The sequence below is a fragment of the Molothrus ater genome, chromosome Z (genome assembly GCF_012460135.2).
Source record: "Molothrus ater isolate BHLD 08-10-18 breed brown headed cowbird chromosome Z, BPBGC_Mater_1.1, whole genome shotgun sequence".
NCBI classification, from domain to species: domain Eukaryota; kingdom Metazoa; phylum Chordata; class Aves; order Passeriformes; family Icteridae; genus Molothrus; species Molothrus ater.
Window position 1 is genome coordinate 26352298 of NC_050511.2, and position 18762 is coordinate 26371059.

An 18762-nucleotide genomic window follows, 5' to 3' on the forward strand; every position below is an offset into this window, starting at 1 on the left:
CCAGAGTCGCTCTCCGAGCGGGAATTCATACCTAATTTATTCCCGTCTTCTCCCCGTAATGCCAGTAATGTCTTAAAGCAGTTCGGGCGAGGCGAACTAATCCTGCCGTTCGCACTCGCTCAAGTGGCCACCAGCATCCCGCGAACGCCCCCTCCCAAAAGCTTATTTTACAGCAGTGCCAGCACTGCCGAGCACTCCCTCGGGCCCGACCCCCTCCTCCGCCCGTGGGGAACGGCGGGGCTCCCGGGGCAGCAGACCCCGCGGCAGGGATGCTGCTCACGGCGGGTTCCAGCGGCTGGGCAGCAGCGCCGAGTCTTCGGGATGGCCCTACATCGAAAAGTCGCGAAATGCCAGCGGATTCGGGCCGGTTTCCAGCCCGTCTCCCGTCCTGCCCGGTCGGCAGGGGTTCTTTGGCCCTTTGGCTGAGCCGGTCTTTTCCGCTAAATGTTATTTGCAGCATACGTTTCGCACATTCATTCTCTTTCGGTCTATTATTCTGGGCGCTAAATGCTAACACCTCATTGTCACCTTGAAATTTCCTCTGCTATTTTGCAATTAAAAGCTTAATAGCCCTGGAAACGGAGTTCATGTGGCGCAGTTTACCATCGCCACTTCGTCTGAAAAGCTTTCTGCTGGGATCCCATTATGTGCTTGAATAAACCTTTTCGGCCAGCAGAAATGGGAACCGGGGTTGTCAGGTGTTGGGTTACAATGGACTTTCAGGCAGGGGACGTTTTGCTAACACAAATACGAATCTGGCCCTATGGGTAGATGTTGTCAAATACTAGGACATGGAAACCATTCCCATCAAATATGAGAAAAGGATTACAGTATTATATCAAACGGGTATTTCAGCCTAAACGCCCGATGTGCAGCCAAGCGAGAGAGGGGCCCCCGGTCCTCCGCCAACCTACCGCCGCGCTGGGCACCTCGGCTCGGCATCTGGCAGCGCCCGGCCGGCTGCGGTGGCGGAGGCGCCCCGCAGGACCCTCTCCAGCTAGAGGGGAAGTAGAGTCCACCATGATCCCCACCGCCGCAGACAGCTGCACTCCGTTTCTTCGTTTAGAGGAAACGGATTTCCAAGGGTGGATGCTCATCATCTTACGTAATTTTGTGATAGTTGAATGGGTGGTCCGCTTCTTTCTTTTTCTCCCCTCGATGGGGACTCCCGAGTGTGCGAGAGGCCCCGCGGGGGAGGCCAGTTGCGAGCTGCAGGGTTCAGTGCATGCACTCCGGCAGCAAAAAAATTATGTTCTACTAGCACTGACAGAAAATGCACTGTTCCCCTTATCTGATCCGATTCACTTCCCTGGCTCGGTGCGATTTACAGGTGGAGTGCTCATCCTCCTCACACCCCGCGCACAGCCCGGGGGAGAAAGATCACGCGGAATCACTCTTCCTCTAGAAGTAGAAAAGTAACGAGGAAAGAGCCTAGTAATGAAATACCACGCAAATACTTTCGTAGCATACACTGTGCCTTTTATTCTCTCCAGCGAAATACTTCCCGAGTTTTAAATCTGATTTCGTTATTACGTAGCCTCGCTAAAACCTTTATTTCGTGTAGCGGTTATGGTGGAAAGATGCCTGGGAAGAGCAGGGGAGGTCTTGAGGCAACGAAATGGGTCCAGGTCCAAGCAGCAGCCCCTGCCCGCCCGCGGATGCTACGCCGCGGGCAGATGAACGCTTGTAATTTGTTTCTCCCCAGCCAAAATGCATATAACTTTCTTGGTTTTTTTCCACCAATATATTAAATTTTGATTCAAGGTCCTCGCTGCCACACGGGAAATACCCGTGTTTCAGCGAGAAACCCCTCCGCGTACGGAAATGCAGAACACTACAAGGCTGCCGCATCAGACATTATCGTTTATGTTTCAAGCAACCTGACTTGCCGTGAATTTCTCATTCCTTTCTATAGCCACCGCTTGGTTTGGGTAGCTGTCTTGCCGCGGGATGCAGGAGAGGCAGCGGAGCCCACGGGGGCAGGTGCCTACGGCGGCTCTCCAGCTCTGCGGCGCGATCCCGCGGGGACGCGGCCGCACCCCGATTCCGCCCAGCTGTTGTGGGCAGCTCCTGGTCCCGGACAGCTCCTGCTCCGAGCACCTCTTTGCGGCTGCAAAACTTTGGCAAAACTTTGGCAGAACTTTGATCTCGACCCCCCGCCACTACCTCTCGCCGCCGGGCCACAGGCGGCAGCAGCCATACACCGTGCCGCCGAACCCAGCGGGCTTTCGAGGCGGGGCCGACACAGAGCCCGGAGAAACCTCCTAGAGCCCGCTCATCTCTCAGCCCCGGGTGCCTTCGGGGCGTGAGCCGTGCGGGGGCAGGGCGTGGGTGGCAGCAGCCGGGGATCCGGTCCGCTCAGGGACGAACCCCTTCTGCACGGCACGGGCATCGCCGCCGCCCCGACGGCGGGGCAGAGATCCCCCCCGCCGCCGCTTCCCTCCCTTCCTCCCTCCCTCCCTCTCTCCCTCTCTTCCTTCTATCTTTCTCTCCCTCCATTCCCCAGTCGGCGCCGGGGAAGGAGGCTGGCGGGGGGGCGGGCGGGGGGCGGGGGCGGTCTGAGGGGCTCTGGGCTCAGCGGGGCGGCGCGGGCAGCGGCAGTGTCGCTCCGGCCGGCGGCCGCGCTCTGCCCGCCGGTGCCACCGCGGCGGGCGGTGCCTCTCCCCGCCGGCCTGGGGTTGAGCCGCGCCCCCCGCAGAGCCCGCGGGCAGAGCCACCCGCCTCCATCGCCCCGGCCTCCGCCCGCCCTCGCTGAGGCCTTCTCCACCCCGGAGCCGGCCGGGCTCCTCCCGCGGGCATGAACGGCTATGGCTCCCCGTACCTCTACATGGGCGGCCCGGTGTCGCAGCCACCGCGGGCTCCGCTGCAGCGGACGCCGAAGTGCGCCCGGTGCCGCAACCACGGCGTGCTGTCCTGGCTGAAGGGCCACAAGCGCTATTGCCGCTTCAAGGACTGCACCTGCGAGAAGTGCATCCTCATCATCGAGAGGCAGCGGGTGATGGCCGCGCAGGTGGCGCTCCGCCGGCAGCAGGCCAACGAAAGCCTGGAGAGCCTCCTCCCGGACTCCCTGCGCTCCCTCCCCGGGCCGCCGGGCAGCACCGAGCCCCCTACGCCGCCGCCGGGGCCGTCGCCCTGCGCCGCGCCGCCGCGGACCCCCGCCGAGCTGGCCGCCGCCGCCGCCCTTCGCTGGGCCGCCGAGCCGCCCCCCGCGCTCCCGGGGCCGCTCCCCAAGGCAGGTGAGGCCGGGCCGGGCACGGCGGTACCGGGGCAGGAGGGAAAGGGAGGGCTGGGATCCCGGCTGTCAGTTCTGGGGGACGCGGCCGGAACGAGTAAAAAGCTTTCCCTTTCACCCAACGGGCTCCGTGGGAAGGGAACGGAGAGGAATTCAGTCGGGTACACTTTATCGCTCTTAAAAAGCATGGAGCCGCAAAGTGACCGGCCCACTCCTCAGCCAGAATCGCGTCCACCGAGACAAGTAGAGGGAACCCGCAAAGGTCGCGGCTGCCGACCAGCTCCCCGACGTGCTGCTTCTGGGCCCGTTCCTCAGGTCCGCCGGGAAGGGGCCGCATCCCGCGTGGATCACAGCAGCATGTCTTTCTGCTTCTCCCGGTCTCTCTCCCGGAGTCGCTGTCCGGCTCCCCGCACCCCGGGCATGGGGCTGCGGGACCTCGTCCGGGACAAGACCTGCACAGAGAGCCTCAGACCAAAAGCGGCGCCAGGAGCAGGGAGGCTTCTGCGAAGCTATGACGACCGGGGAAAGGGGAGTGTTGGCAGGGGATGAGCGGGGCAACCCCGCCCTCCTGCGCAGGCCTGTCCCTGCGGGTCGCGTCCGGGGCGTCTTGTGAGAGAGAGGTCGGGGGTGCCGAAAGTGCCGCCTGCAATGGGCACCTTGTGAGCGCGACCTGTCGGTAATGCACCTTGCCGGAGGCAAAACTAACACTCCGGAGCCGCAGTCGCGTTCCGTCCGTTGTCTGAGCGGGAGCTGACAGTCTTTCACGATAGGGATGTTCGGCAGGCAGGCCGCTGCCAGCCCAGGGCGCTCCGCTGACAAGTTGTGACAAAATTTTACGCGGTGCTCCGGGACGAGAGTGGCGAGCCCGGTGCTGCCGCCGCGCGGGCCCGTGTGCGCTGTGGGACCAGTCCGGACACGGAGGCGTCCACCAGGGCCCCAGCATGGGGCTCTGCTCCTCCAGCACCGCAGCGGACGCACACCGGGCCCGAGGCGGCGGTACGGCTGAGTCCGACGCTCTGGCGAGGATGCCGGTGGTTTGGGACCCGCTTCCCATTTTCCGGCCCTTGGTACCACCTGCCTGCCCTCCGGCAGCCCTCTCCCCCACATATCGCCCCAGGGCCGGGCATGGGGGTCTCTCCCCAAATTTCCCACTGGTCCTAGCCTCCCGCCGGCGCGGACGCTCTCCGCACAGGCGGCGGCGCCTGGCCGGGGCCCCCTCCCTGCGCGGAGGTGGCGGGGCATAAGGCCGAGGTGGGAGAGGAGGGGAAAAACCTGCCTTGCTTCTTCGAGAAAATGAAAGTTCCCATCCGCCAGCACGATATAAATCTGCCGTATAGGAGCGATATTAACTTGCACGCTCAACTTTCCTTCACCCTGATGTATGAACTTCCCGGTTTAAAAGATTACAGTAATCACGGGAGGAGAGTGTAAATCGAATCTGATAGCAATAACTTTTGGGGAAGGTCAGGCTCAAGTGAAATGTTACCAAGCAACAGGCATTTTGTTTGCAAAATACAATCAAAGTGTATTGATGAGAAATCCTTCCTTGCCAGCCAGTCAGCACTTTTTGATAATAGCTTTACGGAGCGAAAAAACAAACAAACAAACTGCAGGACATAACGGAGATCTCCATAAATCGAGGCCCTCGGCGCTGCGCCTGTCCCCATCCCCACCCGCAGTGAGGCCAGGCTGGGGGGACCGGGGCACCCCGGGACCACTGGGGAGCCTTTCTGGTCACTCAGACCTCACCTGCATGTCCCCAGTCCCTGATTGTCACAGACGGTTTTTTCCCCCCACTTTTTATGAACATGGAAATGCATGAGAGCAAAGTGGAAGACGGTCTCCTTAGAAGTTCCTGCTGCCACCTTCCACCAGACACTGTTTAACCACATGACTTGCTTATTCCCAATTATCCTGTGTTCTCTGAGAGGCAGGCTTTTCTCTTTCCTCTCTTTCCATTAACTGTATTAAAATCGCCGTAAAAACAGAGGAAAAACCTCCTGTCCACCCGGTTTTTAAAACACACACACAACCCCTTCCTCCCCGAGGACGTTATTCTCGTGAAAAGTTTTTTCACTGCCGAAGGGATATTTCCCGATATATGGTAAAATCAGATCCATCAGCTTCTGTTCCTGCTACAATTGGCCATTTCAGTGGGACAGTTGCGAAGTTCTGAAATTACCCTTGTTGCATCTGCCTCTGCTAACCTGGAATGATTCCTCCTTCTGATACCATGCACATGAACTTTTCTTGCCCACAGGAGTGCATGTTATATTTGTCTTAGTAGTAGTTACCAAGCCTGATACTTTCAGAGCCAGCTTCTAAATGCAGTGCATCTGTCTCTGTGTTAATTTGAGAACAGCAATTAGTCTCCTACATAGTATTTAGATCTTCGAATATAGGGAAGAAAGTCTGAAGTGAAAGTAATTAAAACCAAAACGTAAACAAAGCCCCAACAACAAAATCAAGCTAACAAGCACCCCACTTTCCAAACAGACAGCAAGAGTAAAAAAAAAAAACCCAAAGAAAACAAAAAAACCCCCACCAAAAACATAGCCTTAGCTTTATGTGCAGTTACGCTAGTTCTGTATCAGCATGTCCTAATAATATGACTAAGGAAAAGAGCAGGTACTTTCAAGATACAAGAAAATCTGTTGAGAAAATAACTGCCCTAAAAATCGAAGAACAAACTGTTTTAACAGGGACTCAGCAGTGGGATGTTGAAGAAGCAAATTTGGTTCCAAAATATTAGAACAAGTTTTCCAGACAAGTAATTAACTTAAACAGCTTTTCCCTCTCATCTATTTTACTTGTATTTGGCCCCTTTACATTTGACCCATGATTATTAATGTATAGATAGTCAAGAAGAATTGGGGTAAATATTATGCTGAATATGTATTGTATTTTACTGTAAATGCATTTACGGTTCTCCCAGTTCTGTTTCATGCGTATCTGTATTTGCCCTGCATCTCTGATCCGGGCTGGTATCTCTCCCTGCATGTGTATTATTTGATGAGTACTCCCCATCTTTTATATCAGTAGGAAAATAGTTTCCTTAGTTTTCCCAGGAATCACAAACTGCATACTTAAATGCAGGAAATTTGAAATAGAAGGTGTTGGGGGGGAAAAAAGCCTCAAAACACACACACACACACACACACACACACACACACACACACACACACACGGACGCACAACAAAATAACCTCCTCCTAAAAAACAAAACATAAAAATCCAACCCCAGAGCCACACAAAGAAATAACCCTCCCAAAACCAAAAACCAACAGAAAGACAAAACAAACACTGCCGCCCCTCCCCCCGCCCCCCCCCCCCCCCCCCAAAAAAAAAAGCAAACCAAACAAACACCACCACCACCAGAAATACAGCAAAAATCCTCAGAGCTCACACAGGACAAAATATAACAACCAAACCCCCAAAACGTAAAAAATATCTGAGGACGAGATTTCTTTCTTGAAACCGAGAATATTCTCATGTAAAAGTTATGAGTTATGAAAAGGAAAAAAGCTTTGGTAGAGAATCAGTAGGCTGTATGTTCTAAATACAAAATTATTTTTATACCTGAAAATACAAGCATTTGTAATTAATACATGCATATAATATTCCTAAAATTCAGTGTTCACATAGGGATATTTACAATGTATCTTCACAATTTTTTGTTTATTTGACGATGACTATTTTGCATCTTCACAATTTTTTGTTTATTTGACGATGCCTATTTTTGTGCCAATTTTAAACAAACGAAAATCCCGGTGGTGGTGGTTCCCATGAAGGGTGGGGACAGTCCCCGGAGTACGCCTGATCCTCCCCGAGAGCCTTCAGCGTAGCGGGAAGGGGGTGTTTAAAGCAGTTAAAGCACAGCCTACAGCGAGGGAAGCCCCAGGGCCGGCCAGGTGAGCAGCCAGCTGCCGTGCGACAGCCTCGGGCCCCGGGTGACACCCGCGCACTGCCCAGCCCGGGCATGGAGCTGCCTGACTGACACCGGCAGCCAGAAATGCTCTCAAAAAGACAGAGGGGGAAACACAGCAGCCTCCACGCTCAGTGGTAGCCAGCACAGGGTAATCCCCTGTGTGTCAATAGCACCACGTTGATTTAAAATCAACGAAATCTCGTTTTCCGGGTCTGTCCCCGGGAGTAAAACAGCCCAGTGAGATGCGCCGCTGTGACCTGTGCTGTATGAGGAGACTGCCCCTGTGCTAAAGCTCAGAGCCAGCATCTGCATGGTCTACTGATGGTAAAGAGGCAAATAAAATTCAGTGGGATGAGTTTTCAGAATTTGATGAAAATTTTTTAGGCAAGCCTCACAAGGATATGTTTAAGGGTACAGAAAATTAATCTGAAATATCCTGAAAATAACTTTTTGTAAGGATCGGGGAATATATTTGAGATATCTCACCTGATCTGAGGGTGTTTGTTTTTTTGTTGGTTGTTTTTTTTAAAATAAACATATATTTTCTCCACAGTGGTACTTGTTCTCATCCCGTAAAGGTACACTGTAAATGTGAGCATGAGGTAATTCTGAAATATGTTCTCCTTGCTTTCAGTCCATTTGGTAATATTAGTCACCACAGTACAATTTATTTATGTGAAAATTAGGGCTATCATCTGCCTTAAACAGCCTCTCTAACTCTGTCAAGATAGGGACAAGGTATTTTAATGTCCTCAGACTGCCCACTAAGCCTTGAACATATAAATATTCACCAAGATTTGTAAATAAATGCATAGTGAAGGGATTAGAAGGGAAAGGTAGTGTGAGTCTCACACTATTTTCTCAATAAAGGATGAGCTATGCCAGTATCTTAGCACCTCCTCAGAAGGATGCACGTGCCAGTTTGCTATCGGCAAGCAATTCCTGCATTCTGCTTTGGCTGCTAATGCTGATTGATGCGCTGAACATATGAGAAAGAGGAAATGTACATGGCCTCCTCACTAATATAGAACATGCTGAGTTACTGCTTCCCTGTTTGCACTCAACAGGCAGCATAACCAGTGTAAAAAACAGTTCCCAAAATGGGTTATCCTGCTGAAAGGAGTGAGGTTTTTGTAAGAGCATCTGTACTCCTCGGCTACACACTTATCTTCCACAGCCCAAATTAGCAGCATCCCAAATCTCTTAGGATGGCCCATCGTTTCTGCCAGGTACAGCCATCCTCATGAGGAGAATCTTCCTTTGCCATGCTCACACAGTGTCAGGCTGTCCTCTGCCAGGATCTCTTCTTTATTTATAACTCCCACTGTGGTGAGCATAGTGGCTTCTTGCTCAGCTTAGGCTGGTTCAGACCCTGACTTCTTTCTCTCTATTGGATAAATTCCATTAATAGTCTTTTTTTCATGCTGATCTGTTAAATGTTAAACTTAGCCCACTAACTGATGAGAAGATGCCCTGCCTGCTCCTGCAGTGAGAGGAATGTCGGAGATGGTGAGCAGTGAGGCTCAGGTGCTTGCACACCTCTAACTGGTTCCATCTCAGTTGGGCAGGTGGGATCATCAGAACATTTTAGGAACCTTTGCTTGCTTCTTACAGTAACTTTATCTAGCTGGGGTATTTGTCAGGGGCTTGGAAAAATAGCTGTATTGTTTTTTGTGGATAGTCCTCATTTGTGCATTCAAAAGCACTTCCCTGTGTGGTTAAAGTAGACTGTCAGCCACAGCTTAGACAACAATCCTCTCCCCATGTATTGATGCTTCCCAAGAATGTAAACATCGTGCTCAATGAGGAAAGCCAGCAGAACTGTGTTCTTGGGAAATAACAATGTACAATCTCAAGCAAATACCTTGATCCTCTTTTGCATAAGCAAGCATCCGTCCCTTCTGCTTGCTGACAAGCAGTCTTATTTCAAAGGGTTCCATACTCTGGTCAGGCATTACCAAAGAGTTTTGAGTGTCGATCTGGAGACAGCATGGTCAATGGGCTTGTTTTCAGCTCTCATCCTTCTTAGTTTAGTACACAGAAAGCAAGATACCTGGAACAATTGCCTAGAGAGGTTGTGAGGAATAATTCCTACTCCTTGGAATTATTTAAAACTCAGCTAAGCAGCCACATGAGCAACCTGCTCTTTGTCTAAGGCTGCTCCCAGTTTGAAGAGGATGTTGAACCAAATGTCTTCCAGATGTCTTCTCCAAGCCAGAATTTTCTAGAATATCTGCCTGGATGGAACAAGGCATCAGACATACTTAATGGTTTAGAAGTTGCAATTCTTGCTGTGGGAGGAACTGATTTCTGTGGGAGAGACCAGTTTCTTCAGAACTGGAATATATTTATTTATTTATTTGAAGACTTTTAAAACCTTTGGACTGTAGTCATAATGGAATGGTTCTGTCAATGCTGTTGGAGCTACAGGGGAATTTTCATTTCCTAAGTGCCCTCTTCAGCTCACAGACAATGAGATGGTACTAGTGAGGAATTATGATGTGAAAGTGCTGAAGTTCCTCTGAGAAATCTTGCAGTTGGGTGGTGTGTTACTGCCTTGGAACCAGTGAGATTTAGCACTTTTGATGCAGCAGAAAAATGATCACATTCTTTGCTTGCACATGGGAGAATGAGACAGAGTATGTCTAGATCAGATCACATTATCATTTTCCAGATTTATTCTCATGACATGTTGCAAAGATACCTTAATTTTTGCAGGGTCTCTGAGAAAAAAAGCACTTTTTCCCCCTTAGAGTCCTAGTCTGTTCAGTTTAAGAAGACAGCATCCTCAAATCTCTGTTAAAGCTTTTGGCCTCAGTTTTCTGTTAACTTCTCTGACTTCTCTTTGCAGACGTGAATGAGGAGCGGCTGGGTGATGCAAGTGGAGCAGACAATGCCGAGACCTACAGTGACAAAGACACAGACCAAAGGAGTTCCCCAGACATGACTAAAGCCAAAAGTTGTTTCAACCCTGAAAGCCCTGAAATTGTTTCAGTGGATGAGGTTGGTTTTGCAGTTCAGAAAAATGGTGGGAGCACAGAGAACCGTCCAGACAGCCCCAAGTACCACCCAGAGCAGAACCACCTCCTGATAGAAGGTCCTTCTGGGACAGTTTCTTTACCATTCAGTTTGAAAGCAAACAGACCCCCACTTGAAGTCTTGAAAAAGATTTTCCCTAACCAAAAGCCAGCTGTGCTAGAGTTGATCCTGAAGGGGTGTGGTGGTGACCTGGTGAGTGCTGTAGAGGTTCTCCTGTCCAGCCGGTCTTCAGTGGCCAGTGGAGAGAGAACTTCTGCAGAATCGGATGGTCTTGTTTTGCCTTCCAATGGCCATATTTTTGAACACACACTGAGTTCTTATCCTATTTCATCTTCCAAGTGGTCTGTGGGCTCAGCATTTAGGGTTCCCGACACTCTGAGGTTCTCTGCTGATTCCAGTAATGTTGTGCCAAATCCTCTAGCCGTACCTTTGCAGCACCCCTTCCCTCAGCCACCACGCTACCCGCTGATGCTGAGGAACACTTTGGCAAGAAACCAGTCCAGCCCATTCCTGCCCAACGATGTCACCCTGTGGAACACCATGACATTGCAGCAGCAGTACCAGCTGCGATCCCAGTATGTCAGTCCTTTCTCTGGCAACTCAGCCACTGTTTTCCGAAGCTCGCCTGTCCTTCCTTCCCGCTCGTCAGAAGATCCTAGGATTTCAATTCCTGATGATGGATGCCCAATTGTGTCTAAGCAACCAATTTACACAGAAGATGAATATGAGGACAGGTCTGACTCTTCAGACTCAAGAATACTCAACACATCTTCTTAGACTGACGTTTGACATGTGACAGCTAAGCGATACTCACAGTGCAGCTGAACTACTGGCCCCTAAGAGGAGGGACATGTGCTCTACAAAACTCTTGCAATTGTATTAAAAAGTTGCTTGGTATTGTACTATAGCAATAAAGACATAACTTATTTAATTTCTTGCACTTCACTGGATAATGCCAAATAGCAATACTCTGGCTTTAGTGCTGAGTGTGTGTTGCAAAGGAAGACTTTATGGCTACCAGTTATGGGACTCTAGAAGACTCATAATGGAAACAGAAGCCCAAGGTCTACTTTGTTTCTTAACTCAGAAAAATGGGGATGTTAAACTAGAATACTTGAATGCTGTTTTATAATTGAGAACTCCTCAGGACATAAGAAATCAAGCAAACATATTTCAATTGCAAATGGACTAAAACAAGGACCTTATAGTCTTATGCCAGTGATCATCCTTGCAGTGAAAGAAAAGGCAGAAGAAGGAAATACACACATGCAACTAATGTGAGCTGCTTCTGTGCCGTTTGAGCTTGGACACTTTTCAGAGAAATATTATTAAGAGTTATTCTTTTCCCATGGCTAGGTCGAAATGTGTAATGTCAGTGTAAAACCAATTACAGCTGTGAATTGCATGAAGTGTATTGTGAAATGAACACCAGATTAAGCATTGTCAGGTTAATGTAGCATGCTAAGGACTCTAGAAAAATAAACTAAGATGATGATCTTGGTTTATGTCATTTATACTGGGCAAATAACATTCTGAAGATAGAGAGCTGATTAGTTCTCAGCCGGGGTTAAAATGTCCAGCTCCAGCAGCTGCAGTCAAGGGGAACCTCTTTTTCCAAGTCTAGGTTTTGCTTCCCTGACTTGTAACTTGCAACTGAGATTAGGCAAAAGCTGTCATCAGGGAAGCTGAGGTCTCTTGTATTTGTACTGCAGATATTTCCAAGCTCAGCTGAGTAAAGCAGAGCTTGCTACAATCACAGAAAGCAGAAAACAAAAGGCTCTCCCAATGCTTCAGAAGCATCTTTTTTTTCCCTATTCTGTAGAAGTAGAAAAGAACCAGAAATAGGATGTAATAATGGGCATTTCTTTAAAATAATTTTTAGCCAAATGGCAACTCCCCTTTTCCCTTAGAAAAGTAATGGTTTGAACAATTTATTGCATGATTGCATGCATTGATTACACTGCATATCTTATGTGTGTCTGAGTAACATTAGGAATTGCTTCTGATGAGGAATGCCTCTAAGCTTAATGTCCACTTAGAATATTGTTAAGCTCTTAGTGTCATTTTTTCAACTGTTCACAAGTGACTATGTACGCTTGACAATTGACTTTTTACAAAACACACCTCTGAATGCAGATGAAATGTCTCTTTGGTCTTTCAGGTCTGGGGATTAGTCCCACACCTCAAAAAAAGGTGATACCACCCTGAAGTTGGACTCTGAAGCAGATGGGCTTTAAAACTGTTATATAAGTGTATCAGGCATGTTATCTGGTGTCATTGTTGATACAAATGCCTGTGTTCTCATTTGGCATTTCATGTTCTGTAAATCTTGTGCACATGATGAATCTTTCATTTTATAAAGGTACTGAATATGCACAAAAAGGAGAATAAAATAATGACTTTATTTTCCTTCGGGGATAAATTAACTGAAAGATACTTTATCTTGCATAACTTTCCAACCTGTTCAGAAAAGCATTTTATTGATTTTGCTACGAAGACATAAAAGCAGGGGAAGGGAGGAAAAAAAATGAATTCACTTACAGAAACATAAATGTGCAAGCATCTGGAGTTTCCCTAAATGCAGGGTTTCAGTTGTGTACTGACAGATTTGCCTGCATTCACATGGCATTTGTGAACAAATTCATCTTACAGCCACCCCAGAGAGAAAAGTAATATGTAAAATAGGTCTTGCAAGGAGAAAGGCAGGTGGCAGTGAAATGCTGTGCTCTGACACATTTCTGAGAAGTTGTCAAAGGCTAGGTAAGAGCAGATAGGCCCTGGAGCTCCAGTTTTGGGCAGATTTCCTGCCTGCAGAAATCTTAGGCATCCCCTATACTTTAAATTAAATCTCAATTCAATCTAATTTTTGTTTGGTTTGCTTGTTTGTTTGTCTGCTTGTTTTGCTACAGATATTGAATCATCTTCAGCAGAAAGATCAAACTGTGATACCTGCAAAAGCTCATAGCCTCTGTGGTCAGTGGGTTTTCAGAGAACTGAATTTTGGCATCCTCGCATTGGGACACATCTTTTAAAGAAAGATGACCCTTGGCTAACATGGAAAGAACTATTATCACACTTGTGGTGAAAAATGCAAATTTGACGGTATGATTTTTAAAATTCTGTCTCTTTTGACAAGCTATTTTCTGAAAAAAGAGACAAGTTAAAATAATCCTTGCCTCTTGTGTTATAAAATAACTCTTGACTCAATTGACAAATACTTTTTTTTCCCCTTAAATTAAGCAAATATATCTCTGTTCAAAATAAGAAGTGCAAATTTTCATGTTGAACACTAAGTTTTGTTTGACCACACAATATTTTAGTGATGCAGAGGATTAATTAAATATATATATATATATATATATATATATTTTCCTGCAGTGATACCTTTGAGAAATTGCTTTGTTCATCCAGCTGTATTGTCCAGGCTGCCACTACAGGCAGATGAAATTTTAAGGATCCCTTGGCATTTGGCAGGAGTCTTGTTCTGCCCAGACAATGCCGGGACCCGTTGCTCAGAGCTTTGCTGCGCTGGTGGGGGCTGCCCCCACCCCACCCTCCCAGCAAGGGCAGCCGGAGCCCCGTTTCTGCCGGAGCCGCATCTGCCGCACCCAGCGCGGGCCCGCAGAGCCCTCCCCAGGGGTGGCGGTGCCCAGCCTGGCTCTGGCGGTGACAGCCGTGCCACCGCGCTGGCGGCAGCGGGACTGCTCCTGAGCCTGCGGAGCGCCCGCGCCCGCGCAGCATCCTGCGGTTCCCACGGACGGCTCCTGAACCTTGCGTTTCCCTGCTCCATCTTGTGGCAAACAAGGGTATCTGCCCGTCCGAGCAAGTACTTCATGCCGAGGAAGAGAGCACATCGGGATGGGGAGGGTTGAGGCTGGAAGCATTGATGCTCAGAAACACCCCGAGTAAAGGAAAAAAAAAATTCAAACATCAATAAGGATGCTTTGAGCCTGGTGAGGTCTCTGTAGGATCTCAGAGTCCAACGGGTTGTTGGGTTTTTTTAAGGGTTTTTTAAAGTCTTTTTTTGGGCACTAGTGCAGCTGCGGCTTTCTTGGAGCAAGAGACCTTCCGCATCGAGCCTTCTGCACAGCTCCTGCCCCTGTCTGAACAGCCCCTCAGGAGCCTCTTTTGGGTGCCCCAGGACCGCTTTTGCTCCTGTCAAACAGGTGATTTCACTGTCAGCTCTCTGGGAAATGCCACAGAAAGCTCTCTCTGCTCACAGGTCGGCTTGTCCAGGTGTGAGGCCCACCAGACACCAGTGCAGTGGGCTCTGCAGAGGCTGGCAGCTGCTCCAGAGGCACATTGCCAAATCCCCACTAGCTGACCTCTAGCAGTGGCAAGGTGATAAGGCCAACAATGATGTAAACAGTAACAATAATAATTTCTCCCTCAAAGGAATGACGTGGAGAGCCCTAGTGTGATGCTCACATTCTCCAGTATCTCTCATACCTGTAGATAAGGGAATAGTCGGAGGGACAGCAGGGGTAAGCACAGCACAGTGGGGATGTCCTGTGCCAAACTACCCCTTGCCTTGTCCTTGCTGGTGTTGTGCTGCTTTTCTGGGGGTCCCTGACTTATCCTGCCTGTGGGTCTGAAGGGCCCCCTCTGCAATATTTGTTGTATGCTTGGTGAACAGGTTTACCTCACATTTGTGCTGACATCTTCAAAAAATGACTCTGATTCCCTCAATATACTGTTTCAGTGATTCATTCTTTATGTGCATTTACTCAGCAGACGTGAGTGGGGAAATAAGATTTATGCTAAATTTATATGTTAATTTTAATATTGAAGCTATCCTGTATTTGAAGAATAAGATCAATTCTTCAATTTCATTTCTTACGTGATATTGCATATTGTCATTACTGGAAAATAAAATTATTTCTGAATGCATACTATCTAAACTTCAATTTTAGTGGACATTTAATTTTGACGCATCATTCTTCTCCCTTCACTATAAAAGCTAACTTAATACAATATTTAACATTTTCACACTTGTCTGCCACTGAAAGGTAACAAAGACGAGACTTTTTACCCTAAATGATGTTTCGTTAGTGTTGCTCCCTGCAACATTTCTGCACTGTCACAGACTTCGCACCTGACTCAGTGTTGCATGCATGCTACAATAGGAATCTTGGTTAATGGTTGTGCTCCTCACTGGAGATTAATTTCATTAATTTCCACGTTAGCAGCAGTTCTTGAGAGCCATGGCCACAGCTGTTCACTAAACATGCCTGTACACAGGCCAAATCCTAACCTTAAGTGCAGAATCCAGCCCTTAGATCATGTAGAGGATGGATACAGAGAATCGCATGTACAGAAAGATTTAGCCTCTACAGAGGAAGATATATTTTAAAGAGGCCTCCTGCCAGAGACTGTGCTCTCCTGAACCTGCAACAGAAAGAAAATATTTACAACACCTTAGGAGTGTGGTTTGCCACTTTATCTCTTTGCAAGCTGTGCAGGAGATTAAGCTGAGAGATAGATAGGAGAAACCTTTGCAAGGTTACCTCCTTGCTCTGCCCTACACCTTGAGGAAGAATTTTCCCTCCCTGTGAGACAAAGATAACTGCTACAACAATTTAATTGTTTTCATCTGAAAATTTGCAAAGAGTTTAAGTGTTCTGTAAGTAAGACAGGAGACATAGTGTTTACCAGATGATGTATGGTAAGATTCTCTTTCTGATTTTTTCTCTGTGAGAGTCTATAACTTTTCCATGTCTGACCTGTGACTACATTCAGCAAGAATTGTCCTGAAAACCTCAGGATTATCCTTAGATAGTCCTGAGCAAACAACTGTCACAAAATGCCTAAAAGTTGTGAGACCTAAGGTAAACACTTACCTAAGGTAAACGTTTGGGTTCTTCCTCCATCTTCTGAGTTTATAGACTTTATACATTCCAACTTTCTTCTCTGTAACACCTAGATAAAACCAGAAATCTTGTGACAAAATTGTACTAATTGCCTTTCCCCCCCCCGAGAATACATGAATCAGCAAAAGGTTGAGGAAAAGTGAGAAAGCAGAATTCAAGACACAAAGAAATCTATTTATTCTTCCAGGACTCATGTGTCTTGGGGAGGTGTGCAGGCTCAGGAGGAGCTGGTTTCCGTCCTCTCTCTGGAGGCTGAAAACACCCTGGCACTTAGGCCAGCAGTTCTGATCTCAGCTTGGGGGCTGCAGCCCCCCAGGAGTGGGCACGCACCTACAGGAGGAAAGCAGTGAGGAGGAGTGTGGCAGCAGCATGACTGTGAAGGTGCTTGTGGTCATTCATAGAAGCTTTCCTGCTTTGCTGCATGCAGCAAAGCTCAAACCCAGTTTTGGAAACATCTTTCTTTGCAGCCTAGTCCCTCTGCACATTGCTGACATTCCTTCTTGCCATGGTGAGTATAAACTGGGAAGAGTGAGAGATAAAATTCAGAGAAAAATATAAAGGAGACATTGAAATACTCAGAAACACTTCTGTGCTACTCGTCAAATCTGAATTTTTTTATCACTTTATCACTGATAAGAGCTAAACGACTCATGTGACGAGAGATGCAGAAGCAATCCTCACAGGCCTTTGTACCTGAGGGAGAACTGTCCTAAAATTTTAAGTTTCTCTGCCTCTGCACATTAATATCTTGGGAACAGGTCCCTGAAGGGTGCTTGCAGCTGTTCACATTGCACAGATAGCAACTTTCCTGGGAACCAAAATCAGTTGGTTCTCACCTTGAACATGCCTTTTTCTCTCGTAAAGTAAGGATAATGCTCAATGGCTGGTATGGCTACATATTCTATGAGTGAAAAAAACCCCACATTCTCAAGATAAACATTCCTAAACTACAGAAAAATATTCTATATGGCTCCATCCTTACTCCAAACCCTCTTCAGGAGACTTTAATACCCTTCACAGATTTAACCCAACTCACAGCCCAGTTATTACATTTTAGACCATATGACTTAATCACTAGTAGAGTTATGGTCATCTATGTGTAAGTTATGAATTTTCTTCCTTGCTCTTTCTCCTGTAATTTCTTTTTTTCTAATGATCTGCAGAGATATAAACAAAAAGAACATTTGGCTACATATATTTTTCTTCTTTATCTCCATTGCCAAATAATCGATTTTCAGGAAGAAGATGGTATGACGGAAAACTTCATATATTTTTAATTTTTCTCAAAAATTTTACAAAACAAAAGTGGTAAGTTTTCTAAGGCTCCAAAGGGGAGAGACCATTAGTTTAACTTACCCACACACATTTCCTTTGCCAATTCTCACCTATGTTGGTGAGACCACCCTACAGGCAACAACAGCTACAGCCCTTGCACACAAGTGGGAATTGGGCTGGACTTGGGGTTGCTTTGCAGAACTTTGAAACACATCAGGAGGGAGGGAGGGAGGGAGGGGGGGGGGGGGGAAGGAAAGGATAATTTCTGACCTTCAATAGCTTCTGGGGAGGGGGTCTTTCCCAGGCCCAAGCCTGAGCTATCAGAGTTTATGCCCACATTGCTGTTGCCTTGAAAAGGGAACAGAGTGATCTATACCAGAGCAAGGGGATGAAAGGAGCTGGTCTCCCTGTGCTGTGCTCAAGCCTCCCTCCTCTCCCAGAAAGTTCACTGCATGAGGTTTTAGCAGACTTGCTGGTGTTTGTATATGAAAAGCTATGACCAATTCCCAGGTGAACGGCTTATTTTCTGACATAGAAAAACTCATGCAAACACCCTCTTGTTGAAATAATTTTTGGCATTCCTACATTTCCTGATTTGGTCATCACTGCTCTCCACTGTTTTAACAGTTTATATTTTTTTTTCTGCTGTTCTCTTGTTCTGGCAGTAGAAGTAACTGTGGTAGTGGGTGTGGTGAGAGGCAGTACAATCACCACCGTCCTGCTCGTAGTGGCTCTTCTCTGACCTCTCAGTTCCTTTGCAGCACCATTCCTCCAGTGTTTTTCACACTTTCTGAGGCCTGAAAATGCAGGTCAGCTAGTTACTGTGACCTGGTTTTAATTCACCTGCAGAAGCTTAAAATTGCTGCCTGAAAGGACTCAAATTGCTTTTTTTATTTCACCAGTACCCTAAATAATCCCTGGTGGTGAAGAACTGGTGACTGCAGCCATTCAGCCACAGGAGAAGTTATCTTCTCCTCCTTAAACTGGGAAAGCACAAGTTCAGGCAAAATTGTGAACTGTGCGTACAAGATATTTGAGAGCTCCTCGGGAAATAGGTTATATTTTTCCCTTCCAAATGTCTAGAATTGCGACTGTGTTTGAATTCATCCCTGAGTTGAGATTAGAGGTGGAAAAAGTCAGTTGCAAATGACTGTAACGTATATTACTCAGACTACATAATATACATTACTCAGACCACATAACATATATTATTAAAAAAAAATACCCAAAGTAAATGCTGTTGAGCACTACTTGACCTGGACATAAAAAACATGGCCTTGTCTTCACACAGAAAAAGGCAATCTGGCTGTATTTCAGCCAAGTACTGGGGGGATTTGCAAGGGCTGAGGAGCGGCGATGAGTTAGGACCGGGAAGAGAAGAGAGCTCGGCTTTGTCACCAGCCCTGTGCCTCGAGTCG

The 18762-nt window shown here is 47.7% G+C and overlaps 1 protein-coding gene across 1 annotated transcript; it reads left to right on the forward strand.

The window, feature by feature from the left end:
• The first annotated feature begins 2797 nt into the window (after positions 1-2797).
• On the forward strand, positions 2798-10976 carry DMRT3 (doublesex and mab-3 related transcription factor 3). Its single transcript, XM_036403655.2, has 2 exons — positions 2798-3236; positions 10012-10976. Exons 1-2 carry the CDS (start codon positions 2798-2800, stop codon positions 10974-10976), a joined length of 1404 nt encoding a protein of 467 aa, XP_036259548.1.
• The last annotated feature ends 7786 nt before the right edge of the window (positions 10977-18762 follow it).

Bases quoted from the DNA above. Each gene is read 5' to 3' on its own strand.
- DMRT3 (XM_036403655.2), top strand. From the start codon at position 2,798: ATGAACGGCTATGGCTCCCCGTACCTCTACATGGGCGGCCCGGTGTCG. The intron at 3,237-10,011 runs GTGAGGCCGGGC...TTCTCTTTGCAG, and splicing joins GGGGCCGCTCCCCAAGGCAG to ACGTGAATGAGGAGCGGCTG.